The sequence below is a fragment of the Haplochromis burtoni genome, unplaced genomic scaffold (assembly GCF_018398535.1).
Source record: "Haplochromis burtoni strain Fernald_Lab_line unplaced genomic scaffold, NCSU_Asbu1 Contig_2448, whole genome shotgun sequence".
Lineage (NCBI taxonomy): Eukaryota > Metazoa > Chordata > Actinopteri > Cichliformes > Cichlidae > Haplochromis > Haplochromis burtoni.
This window is the reverse complement of record NW_024584809.1, coordinates 1-12,473: the sequence shown is the minus strand read 5'-3', so window position 1 is coordinate 12,473 and position 12,473 is coordinate 1. Positions and strand designations below refer to the sequence as shown.

The following is a 12,473-nucleotide window of genomic DNA, read 5'->3' as shown; positions in this document are numbered from 1 at the left end:
GTCGAGCGCAGATCCACTGAGCGCTCAACACAGACAGCATCGTCCGAAGAAAAGTTGATAAAATAAATTTAAAAATTGTATTGTTCAATACATACGCGTACCGAACCGAAAGCACTGTATCGAACGGTTCAATATCGATACGAGTATTGTATATATATATATATATATAAAATTTTCATTGTAAGTGGGCTGAAGAAGTTAATTAACAGTAGTCTAACATAAATGTAAATGCTGTAATTTGCTTATTTTAATAAACCATGTAACTTGGATGGATTTGATGCTGGCGTGACCACAGTGCACACGCCTGCTGTTGCTTACAGTGGTCCAAGGGATCGCTCAGGGAGTTTGTGTGTTCGCTCAGACACATGAAAATTTAGAGGGAACATTGGAGACCAGCATGGTGGAGAAAAAGTGTTTGGCCATCCGGTGGGGAGCACCAGTTTATGAGAGAGATTATAGTATTAAATGTAGAGCTGAAATCAACAAATACGGAGGGCCTTGAGTGCCCAAACAAATTAATTAAATCATTAAATATGTCATTTATGTATCATTATTTCAAATTGGAAACAAATATATAAATTAAATATTAATTAATTTCATTTAAAACATTTAATTGTCTCCAGTTTTAATTATTTACCATTATTTAATGACATCATTGATATTGGCACTCCTGGCCCTGCTGCACAACTTTGGATTTGTGTAGAATTACTTGTGCTAGGATAAATGAGCATACTTCCCAAAGACAAGCGGTAGGGTATGATGTTCCGCACTGCAAAACTTTACCTATGTCACTCATTAGAAGAATTGCTGCAATTAAAATCAATCTGTTCTCGCCAATTCCTTAGAAATCCTCTTTTGCTCGGTTGAAGTCACCAGTTTCAAACATCTCAAGATTTTTATGGATAGACGAACAATCCAAAATACGTTTAAAAACTCACCAGAAGCTAACACACAATAGTTGTTTAGAGCTACCAAAGTCAAATCACTACTGCTTAGCTAAAGAGAACAATATCGCTTTTTAATTGACACATCACTACAGTGGTATGAAAGTTTTTGCACCCTTCCTGATTTCCTATTTTTTGCATGTTTGTCAAACTGAACTATTTCAGATCATCAAAGAATTATAAATATAAGACAAACACAACATAAGTAAACACAAAGTTTCTAAGTGAAGGTGTTAAGGGGGAAAAAATCCAAACCTACATGGCAGAGTGTGAAAAAGTGTTTGGCCCCTAAAACTAATAACCAGTATTATACAAACTTCACTGAGCTTACAGCTTATCAGTATGAAAGGTGGCTGGCACTGAAAGAATATTGAATATTGATGATATGTATTTAAAGACACACACACGTTCTTCAGCTATGCCGTTGTTGTTAGCTTGGCCTTGGTGAGCCTCAGCAGATATTCCTGAACTTTGTTCCTCACAAATTTTGTAATCTCGCAAGATTTTCAATTTTACCTTGGCAGTTCTTTTCCAGTGCTAAGACATGATTGTAGATGTCAACAAAGTCCCTCAGCATGGGACAACATTCCTCCTCTACTCACATTATTGGTTACTGCAATTTGGAGATGATTTTGTTCAAAATGCACCCATCTGAACCCTCGTCCCCCTCACCATCCCTAGTCCGAGGTGGCTGTGATTGTGGAAGGCTGTGGTTCCAAGAACCGGAGGTTCCACCTGGAGTTCACAGCTGGTGTGGGTGGAGAATGCCCACAACTCAATGACATCTTCAGCCACTGGAGTGTCTCCCTTCGAGGCCTCCCTGGGATACCAATCCCCGTTGCTGTCTGTCTCGGAAGGGGAACTCCCTTCCCTTCAATCCAGAATCACGTGCATCGTTGTTGCCACCTCTGGAGATCCAGATCCTCAGGTCAGTGGAACAAAATAAACGTTTGGCAGATTGTCATGTTTCAGTTCCCACATATCAGGCTGATCAGAAGGTCTGGCTCTCCACCAAAAATGTACCTCTGAGGACCAAATCTAAGAAGTAGGAAACTTGGTTCATTGGCACATTTGAGGTGCTGTTAATTATTAACCCAGTGACTGAGCGTTTTTCACAGTGGAGCATTTGTAAATATTGAGTGTTGGAGTTGTTTACCTGTCACACCACTGACCACAAGAACTGAGCGGGAGTCAGGAGCACATTTACAGAAGCCACGTCTGTGGAAAGTCTTTCAGTATTGTTCACATTCACACTGTGAATAACAGTGAGAATTTACAAAATCTTCCATTTTGGTCCCGTTCTTGCCATGCACTCTCAATGTAGGATGTTTCTAAAATGTAAAATGTAGCATGTTTTGGATTTAGAACATCGGTTCGACTACATGTGTAGAGAGTCATTTAGCAGCATCACCTAAAGAACACCACTACACCTGTCTCAGCAGCATCAATAAGGGTTTAGACCTCTGCTCCATTATTGACATATAATAACTCCAGCGTCTTCTTGCTGTTGGGTAATTAAAAAATAATAATTACCTATGAAAGAGAAAAAATGTGATGTAAACTTCATGTACATAAAGTTCAGAATCTCAGGTTTCCAGAAATTTTTACTTTAAATTATTTGGACTCATTCTAATCATTGTTGAGCTTTTGATTTTGTTTAAGTATATGCCAAAGGTCTAATTATGATGTATATGGAGGTAAAAGGTGAGGTAAGATGAGTTAGTTCCCCTTCCAAGTTACTCAACAGTGAAGCTTGGGAACAATCCCACAGCTGAAAACATGGGGTGGTTCTATTGATTTATCCTCTGAGCAGTGCGGAAGATGGCAGTGTTGAGGGCATGGTGATGGATAATCAGTAAAGCCATCACAATTTACTTTTGCCAACACCTGGAGTGCTTTATTCCAAGACACTGACATTGTTTTAAGATGTGTGGATAAAGTTTGGCATTCCAGGAAAACCAGCTCTCTGATGCAGCGCAGAATCAGCACAGAGCTGTGTGTCTCTTTGTTGCAGGGCTGATAACATGAAGGGTTTGTGGCTAATTCTGCAACACTGTTGTAATGTTGTGAAATGACAGTGAAAGAGGAAGTATAATGATTGTGTTGCTCCAAGGTGGTTTGACAATAGCGAGCAGTTTACTGCAGGCTGGAAGAAATTTCAGACATGGGGTTCATCCAGAGTGCAGTGCCTGGGCACGGCCACGAGGTGGTGATAGAAGTTGAGGTGGGTCAGGGTTAGGGTCTGATGAGGGCTTTGATGGGTGACCTTCAGTCCAGTTGGTGTTGTTTGCCTCTCCTCAGACCTGGCTGCAGTCTGCTGATTATAGAAGAATCTGCAGTACAGAAAAGCAAGAACAAGCAGACCCCAGACCCACTGCAAACACTAAATAACGAGACGACTCCATGTGGGTGCCAGACTTAAGGAAATCTTTGTGCAGAAGCGAATCGTGTTTCTCTCCAGAGATTCGTGGGATGATGTTTGCATGCTTCAGCTCCACCCTGAAGCTCTGAGTCTGCCATTGGATTTTACCATTCAAAGTGAACTCCGATGGAGGGCGTTCTTAAACGCAACACGGCACCACCTTTTGATTACAGTCTCTCACAGAGGGCCTCACCTATTACTGCTGCACTTTGCTTAAGTTTAAAACAACTTACAATATCAGATCACAGTTCATCATTTTCGTACGAAACTTGGAAAAAAAGAAAGTATACTTTATTGATCTCCTTGGGGAAATTCCTCTCTGCATTTAACCCATTCACTTAGTGAAGCAGTGGGCAACCATTGGGCGCCCGAGGAGCAGTGTGTATAGACAGTACCTTGCTCAGGGGTACCGCAGGGTAGCTGTTCAGTGGATTTGAATCACCGGCCTTTCGATCATGGGGCCACCACTCTACCTATTGAGCTATCCCTGCCTTAAAAAAAGGATGCTATGTCAGAAATTGACTGTGGTCAAAGAACAAATGTTTGATTTTAATGAGCCAAATAAAAAGAATCACATAAATTAAAAAGTCAGCGACAAACAGGTCATAAGACATTTTTACTATTAGTACTTTTACTATATTTAAATGTTGCTGTTTGTACGTGAGATTATAGATAAAGTTTTATTGGGGATAACCACAGTGGGGGTCACGTGTTAAAGTTGCAGTTAAATAAACGTGAATGAAAGAATCTGCAGGAAATAAAGTTTCATCTTTTTTAAACTTCATGATTTTTCCGCCCCGCCCCCTGTATGTCAGCGCGCGGGTCTGCGGACGTGGCATGCGTGCTTCCTTCTTTCCTCTCGTGAAGAAGGACCAATGAGAAAAGAGTCCGCGGACAGCAACCCTCTGACATCACCGAGGGAGCATGACGTATAACTGAGGTGGACCAATCAGGTCGAGGGAAAAGTCTGACGCGGGCTCTGATTGGCTGCGGAGGCCCAGAGGCGGCTCCGCGGGGTCGCAGACAGCGGGGCTCGGTGTGAGGAACGAGCAGAGCAGAGGTCGCCAGGTGTAAGAGTAGCACGCGCACAGGTGAGAGGAGAGCAGGTGAGCTGATGCTCCAACAGCTGTAGCGAGTTTGAGGCAATCAGCAGTTTTATGAATATTAAACAGAAACTGTGATGTTTGTAAAACCAGAGTTTATTATCATGTGACTGACGTTTGCGAGAGAAGCTGACTGTGAGTGAAAATATTCAATTTAAAGCTTAAAATGTAAACTTTGTTTCTGTGTGTGTGTGCGTGCGTGCGTATGTCTGTGTCTTTGTATGTGTGTCACAGTGTGTGTCAGGATGGTGCGTCCAGTGCTTGTGTTCCTCATCCTTGCTGTGGTGGTCAGCAGCAGCAGTAAGCCCACAGAGAGGAAAAGTCGGGTCCATCATGAGGAGCCTCTGAGCGCCCTTGAGCATGACGACCAGAAAAACTTCGACTACGACCACGAAGCATTTTTGGGTCAAGAGGAGGCCAAAACCTTTGAGCAACTTCCTCCAGAGGAGAGCCAACGCAGACTCGGGTGAGTTCAGGTCATCTGAAGCTTCGCCTGGTTTTTCTGAGTGATGAAGAGAAGCAGGCCGGCCTCGGCTCTCCACATTGAAGTACAGCCCGATCAGACTGTGGCTGAGCGCTGTGCAGGGACAGGGTCCACAGGGCATAATGAGAAATTCAGACAATCACTTCCTGTAGCTGCGTCATGCTGACCGTGAGGAAATAGACGTCCTCACTGGTCGAATCGTCTCCACCTCCAGCTGCTGCAGACGCAGGAGAAACTTTACAATTTCAACTCACATACTCAGCTCAGCTGTGTTCACAGAAAACTCAATACAATTAAAATAAAGTCCAGTGTATTTCCTGGACCTGTGAGCTCAGTTTGGGTTCAGTTAGGTTAGATATTTCTCAAGTCTAGTCTTTATTTTTGTTGCCTCTCATAAAGATGTTGTTTTTGACTTTGCGCTCTGGTAATTCGTGTCTCTGCAGCATCATCGTGGATAAAATTGACACTAACCGCGATGGTTTCGTCTCTGAGGAGGAGCTGAAGGCTTGGATCAGAAATGCTCAGAGGAAGCACATCTATGACAGCGTGGAGCATCAGTGGAAAGACTTCGACTTGAACGGCGACGGCCGCATCAGCTGGGACGAGTACAGGAACGTGACATACGGCAGTTATCTGGGTCAGGACTCCATCTGAGGTTATTAGGTCTTCTTTGATAAATGTTATTGTGCTGTAATCAATCTGATCAGGTCTCTCATTGCTTGGTTCCAGATGACCCTCCAAAGGAACCAGAGTACAACTACACCCACATGATGTCGAGGGACGAGCGGAGGTTCCGGGTCGCAGACAGGAATGGAGACCTCATCGCAGACAAACAGGAGTTTACCGCTTTTCTTCATCCTGAAGAACACGAGTACATGAAGGACGTCGTGGTGCAGGTGAGACTGATGTCGTGGGGTCATGTGACCCACTGTTTCGTTTCAAATATTTAACTTTCTTTTTTTGTCACAGGAAACGATCGAAGACATCGACAAGAATGGAGACGGGTTTATCGACCTGAAGGAGTATATCGGTGAGGTTTTATCGATCAGGTGGAGCATTAGAGGAAACAGGAAGCAACTGATCTGAAGGTCAGGAGGTCAGGCCTTTACCTTCTCCTGACAGACGGACTAGACAGTGATGGTCTCATGGAGCCTATGCATGCTTTTTGTGATGTCACGCAGCAGGGGGCAGCACTGTGACGAGCTCGCTGCTGAATACCACAAAATTTACCTGCGGCTGAATTTATTCTGTGTGCTGCAGCTTTCCTTTTTATGATTAGCCAATCAGAGTGATGGTTAGGTGGAAGTGTGTGTGTGTGTGTGTGTGTGCGTGCGTGTGTGTGAACAGACTGTAACCAAACGGATAACAGATTTAAGTTCCTCTTCTAAGTTTGGTCACTTCTTGTCACGTCCAATTGCCCCTCCCTGAGCCTGGTTCTGCCGCAGGTTTCTTCCTTTTAAAAGGGTGTTTTTCCTTCCCACTGTCACCAAAGTGCTTGCTCATAGGGCGTTATATGATTGTTGGAGTTTCTCTGTATTATTGTATTGCCTTGAGGAAAATGTTGTTGTGATTTGTGCTATATATAAACAAACTGAACTGAATTGTCGTAGGTGACATGTACATGTCTCAGGACGGCGAGGAGGAGCCTGAGTGGGTGGCGACAGAGCGTCAGCAGTTCTCGGAGTTCAGAGACAAAAACAAGGATGGGAAGATGGACAAAGAGGAGACGATGGACTGGATCCTTCCCTCTGACTATGACCATGCCGAGGCCGAAGCCCAACATCTGCTGCATGAGTCTGATGCCAACCAGGTGAGGCTGAACCAAATGCGCCCCTCGCAGCTTTCTGTTTACCTGCTTGCATGTGTAACAGCTGATTTTTGTGTCTTCAGGATGGAAAACTGAGCAAGAAAGAGATTCTGGACAAGCATGAGGTGTTTGTCGGAAGTCAGGTGACAGACTTTGGAGAGGCGCTACTGCGACACGACGAGTTCTAGAAGGTCACATGATTGAAGCGTCGCTGGAACAAACTGCTTCTGAATTTTGGTGGAAACTTTATGGAGATAATTTATTTTTAGAGCCAAAGAAGAAAAAACAGTTTTGATGTTCAACAGTTACTGCCAGGTTGTTAGGCCAGACTTTTTTATTTTTCGTATGTGTTTTTTGCTCCTCACGAGTTTCTGCAGTACAGAAGCGTAAAACACTGACCCGCCATTTTCACTAAAATCCACTTTTATTTCATTTAGCGTTGAAGAAAATTATGTCATTGGGACACAGTTGGACTAAAAGGAGTGCTCATGTGATTTCAGGTGAGAGCGCCTTACTGTCGTAGCTGTGTTGGTCATTTGGAAAAAAATCTCACGTAAACGTTTTACGCTTCGTCCTTCAGAGCGTTGCCACTTTGGAGCAAATAACAAATGGTTTTTATAAAGATTTAAAGATGCCTTAAAGCATAGGTGTCAAACTCTGGCCCGCTGGCCTACTGGTATTATACAACTACTATATATATTGTTTAGTTCCATATTCAGTTTTTCAGCAAAACTTATTTGAGTCCATAAATCTGGAGGAAGATTTTTTTTTTTTCATTAAATATTAATGTTAGCCCGCGACCTTGTTACAGTTTTGAATTTTGGCCCACTGTGTATTTGAGTTTGACACCCCTGCCTTAAAGCTTAAAAAAATCTACAGACAAAGTCTGAGTTTTATGTCGCATTTTTACCTGTTTATCAATAAAAATAAAAAAAAAGTGAAACTCAGAGTTTGGTTTCGTGAACGTTTTATTCAGAAAGTCTAAAGAAAGACACTTCACTGTTTTTAATGTTCATTTTTGCCTTTTATCTAAACACGTATGTTCTACAGGAACATAGATATCAGCTGATCGTGTGTACGTATAAACTTTATTTACATAACGATGAGAATACAGGAAACATTCGTCCTCCAAACTCTGACCTGTGAAGGTCCTCTTCAGCTCAGTCACGCCCTCTTAAAAGTTCTTTGTGTCACTTTGGTGTGAGCATTAAGAAGCTGTGGACACTTCAGTCTTTGTGGAAACTTCGGAGGATTCGTCCATTGTCTTTCCAAACACCATCTCCATGATACAGCCATTAAACTGAGAACAGAACAGAAGAACTCATCATCACTTCAGCGGCAGGGACAACTCAAACTGTCAGAGAAAAGCTGCGAAAAACTAAACCCTGCGTTCTGCACTGTGTTATCTGAGTGTGCTCACCTGTTTGTTCATGAAGACGTAGATGAGTGGGTTGTAGACGCAGGCGCTCTTAGAGAAAAACGCCGGGATGGTGACAAGTCGATAGTCTTTGTTTTCATCTGTGGAGTAGGCAAAGTAAAGAGCTGCCAGGGCGTACGGGCCATAGCAGGTGACGAAGGACCCCACCATAACGATGATCATTCTTGACACCTCCTTCTCCGCCTTCTGGGTGGAGGCTGACTCAGCCTGCTGGGCTGCAACCTGCAGAGGAAACAACAAGGCTAAGCTTTAATGGAGTGAAGTTCTCAAGCTCCAAACACACAACCAGCACAGAGACTCAGTTAATCACTTAGTGCTGGCTGATTGATTGATTGATTGATTGATTGATTGATTGACTCACTGCTCTCAGAGCACCCAGCAGCTGGGAGTAGCAGAAGATGATGATGGAGAGAGGCATGATGAAGCAGGTGACCATGAGGAAGTGTATGTAGCTGGTCGTGTTGTACTGCTCATTGTGAGTGTACCAGTCGGGTCCACAGGAGCAGCCCAGACCTTCAGGGATGTACCTACCAACACAGACAGTCAGCTCACCTGTGCAGGACACACACGGCCAGAATCACCTGATGCCTACAGTACCTGCTCCAGCCAAAGAAAGGTGGGCAGGCACAGCCGACGCCCATGAACCAGGTGAAGGCCATTGCAGCCAGAGCGTGATTTGAGCCAAACTTAAAGGCTCCGAACGGTTTACAAATGACCAGGTACCTCTCAAAGGAAAGCACCGCCAAAGACCAGGCGGTCACCAGACCTGAAGAGGAGGGAGAAACACACCATTGCACCTGCACACACCTGTACACATCCTGCCGATGGATCGGGTGGTTTACCTGCCACGGAGCCCACAGCAGCCTCCAGAGCACACAGCGTGTGACCCAGGAAGTAGTAACCTCGCATGGAGGCTAAGAACACCTGACTGACAGAGAAGGTGACGAAGATGAAGCCGGAGAAGGAGATGTTGACAAGAATGAAGTTGAGTGGGACTCTGAGCTTCTTGTACTTCATCGTCGCCACGAGAACAATGAAGTTTAAAGGAGTGCCAGCAAAAAAAACAAAACCCATAAAGGCGGCCTGCAGGTAAAAGGCCCAGACAGGGGCCAGGTAATACTGGGGCCCCTCAAAGGGACTGACTTTGGAGATGTTCTCGTACAGGTGGAAGTGTTTTCCCATTGTGACCCTGAGCTCTTTGCCGCTGCCGCTGTGTCAGCCTCTTATATACGCTCATAAACCACTTACAGCAAAGATTATGCTGCTGGGATTTTTCTAAACTTTCAGGATTAAGAACTTCTGACTCCTTAATCTGCTTACAGAAGGTTTTCTCTGTGAACACACAGATCCACCCGAGTTCACCTCACTGCTCAAAAAAAACTTTGTGCTTTAAAGGTGACCGCAGTCGCATGCACGTCTTATTTAAATATTTATTTATTATTTTGGTAAATGGCTCTGGGATTAGCCCTTTAACTCCAAGGAATTGAACCTAGAACCATGTGGTCAGTGGATGAGTTTTCCCTCTTTTTCCAAACAAACTTAATTTAATGATTGATTTAATTAATTAAATTGTTAGTGATCAACACATACTTACAACAGCAATCATATTAACAGCCAATAACATGACAGTAAAACTTTAATTATGCTAAATGATTTATCTGTACTCTTTAAGTTTGGTTACACGTAATAACTAGAAACATTAGCATCCCGCCAACCAGCTCACTGTTGTGGAGAGGTCAGTGGGTGAGAAGCGAGGTACACTTGGACAGGTCACAGATTCAAACAAAGATCTCTTTTAGTGAGGCAACAGAGCTGACTGTTGCTCTGCTGCCAACTCTAAAAATCCTTCTTACAGATGAAGAGGTAAGTCCCTGCTGTGTGATATGGTTTGTGATGGGTTTATAAAGTTTTTAGTGTAATAAACACAAACTGTTGTCAGGCCCACTGCAGGGCGATGAAGACGCCTGATGATGAAGAGCAGCAGCAGGTGGCTGGCGGATCTAAATCCAATAAGAGTCTTTTGTTTTTCCGTGTGCTCAACTTCCGATGTAATCCGGATATTTCAGATTTACCTGACCAGGTGATCCTCCTCAATCCTCCAAATCCTTAAAACATCGTCACACAGTCAGATTAGAAGACTCACGACCACTGAAACGGTTAAAGGGGTTCAGCGTGAGGAAGACTGTGAGGAAGAGGAGGAGGAAGAACACTGAGCCTTTAAGAAGGAGCTGTCCTCCAACCTTCATCACTTCTCCTGCTCAGAGTCCGGAGAGCGTCGCGGACAAGAAGAAACTGCACCGTCTCCACTTCTGTTGCCCATTTTCATCCTGGACCAGACTGAAGAGGAGACACATTTATTGACTGATCGATTGATCAATGGCTGTAATGATTGCTGACCTTTAGAGCGGGGGCTGTATCATAACCAGGCTGTGAGCTGCATGGAGCATGGGTATGATACGACCTCAGTTTGGAGGTGACTTGCAGCCTTAAAAGACTGATTAATCACTGATGTATTGACTATTGATTACTTGCTACTATGGATTATTGATTAAGCTCCTGGTGGTTCAGGTATGAAGACCGGAGATTATGTCTGCTGCTTTCACTGTTTAATGTTAGGTTTCTGTTTGTTGTGAGTCTGTGCTGTAACACTAAAGGTCACAGTGGCCTCAGGTGTTCATGTATCCTGTATTATTTATTTTCATCTTTAATGTCTGTTAAATAAAAAAGAACCTGCTGATCAATGAAGTAATTTGATTGTGTGAATCATTACTTTACTTCAAACATTTAAATGAAACTCAGAAGCTGTTTTGGTTTAATTATTATTTTTTAATAAAATTCCTTTTTGGAGCATTGAGGCACACTATTATTCATCAGATTTATTATCCTGTTATTACAGTTATAACTTCAGAAATGTTTTTAACTTCCAAACTTCTGATTATTGAAGCTGAATCAAACTCCAAGCAGCTCAGTTTTTTTCTGTGAATAAAAATGCCCCACTAAAATGACTTATTGATCAATCAATGCCCTAAATTTTGTTCACAGATGACTTGCCGTGTTTCTTTGGGTTTTAGTGCAGTTAAATTCGACTCGATCATTAGAGCTCAGAGCACGTCATCAGGTCCCTGAACGTCTCTTTATCCAGGATCTCTTTTCCTTATAGGGCTTCATTTATACTAACATCATTAGTCAGGGTCAGAGGTCACAGGAAGTGGGAGATGAATGCGAGAAATGAACCCAAGGTTTGTCAGTCTACCTGAGAGTAGACGCCACAGCCTGCATCAGGTTTGGTTTAGTTACAAAAATAAATAAATCTGGAAGCATCAGAAACATGTCAGTCATAAGAACTTTAGCTCACATCATCAACCGTTGTTGATCTGTCTGTAACTTCCAAGCCTTCATTAAAATCAGAAATGAAGCTGAGCAGATGTTGCCACTGGTAAAACTCTTTAACATTGATGTCAGTGATGAAACTAACATTGTACCTGCTACTTGTTCATGTTCCCCTAATAAACGAAATGATCAAAAGTGTATTTGTATTCACTCAGATTATCTTTGATATTAAAGTTTGTTTGATCTGAAACAGTGTGACTGCACACGCACACACACTCAGGGTTAAATGTGATGATTTTAAATGTGTGTAGGTTCTTCAATATCCAGGTTCAGCATGTTAATTTAGTAATTACAAACATTTCAAGTGTAAATGTTTGTGAACATATTTATTTTTATTTGTACTCCTCCGTGTACGATCCCCTCCGTAAATCGCCTTGCTGTAGTGGAGGACTTTTGTGTCCCAAGTATCCATGGAGCTCTGTTGGCTTGGGGGGTCCGGTGGGCTGCTCAATCTGCTCAACATTTGGCAATAAACCCTATTCGGATTCTTCTGAAGTGTGGCTGGCCTCTCTGTCACAGACAGGGTGAGGAGTTTTGTCTTTTGAGAGGGACTCAGAGTAGAGCTGCTACTCCTCCACATTAAAAGGAGCCGGTGCGGTTTTAGATACGGGCGACACGGGCGGTTGCCCGGGGCGGCATCGTGGTGGGGGGCGGCATCACGGGCATCGGGAAAAAAAAAAAATGTTCGTAGTAGGGGAGACCGGGGATAGTTGTAACGTGGGTCAGTTGTAACACTTCCAATTTCTCCAATCAGGGCTAAGTTTCAAATGATGTGATTCATCTTGTGCATGCCCAACTCAGTTCTGCTATCACATGTGAAAAATCAGCACATTTTGTCAAACACAGACAATTTAACATGAAAAAAAGTAATTTGTATGCCAAAAA

At 43.2% G+C, this 12,473-nt stretch overlaps 2 protein-coding genes across 3 annotated transcripts; one reads left to right on the top strand and one right to left on the bottom strand.

The window, feature by feature from the left end:
* The first annotated feature begins 4,349 nt into the window (after positions 1 to 4,349).
* On the top strand, positions 4,350 to 7,687 carry LOC102299800 (calumenin-A). 2 transcript variants are annotated; one of them, XM_005952899.2, is made up of 7 exons: positions 4,350 to 4,457; positions 4,704 to 4,935; positions 5,397 to 5,590; positions 5,683 to 5,849; positions 5,923 to 5,983; positions 6,564 to 6,763; positions 6,844 to 7,687. In XM_005952899.2, exons 2-7 carry the CDS (start codon positions 4,715 to 4,717, stop codon positions 6,946 to 6,948), a joined length of 948 nt encoding a protein of 315 aa, XP_005952961.1. In that variant the 5' UTR covers positions 4,350 to 4,457; positions 4,704 to 4,714; the 3' UTR covers positions 6,949 to 7,687. The 2 variants fall into 2 exon arrangements, with proteins under 2 accessions (XP_005952961.1, XP_005952962.1); XM_005952900.3 differs by having other exon boundaries at positions 4,363 to 4,472.
* Positions 7,688 to 7,829: 142 nt separating this feature from the next.
* On the bottom strand, positions 7,830 to 9,407 carry opn1sw1 (opsin 1 (cone pigments), short-wave-sensitive 1). The gene is made up of 5 exons (XM_005952898.2): positions 9,041 to 9,407; positions 8,796 to 8,964; positions 8,560 to 8,725; positions 8,181 to 8,420; positions 7,830 to 8,060 (listed from the first exon to the last, which is right to left on the bottom strand). Exons 1-5 carry the CDS (start codon positions 9,378 to 9,380, stop codon positions 7,968 to 7,970), a joined length of 1,008 nt encoding a protein of 335 aa, XP_005952960.1. The 5' UTR covers positions 9,381 to 9,407; the 3' UTR covers positions 7,830 to 7,967.
* Positions 9,408 to 12,473: the final 3,066 nt, after the last annotated feature.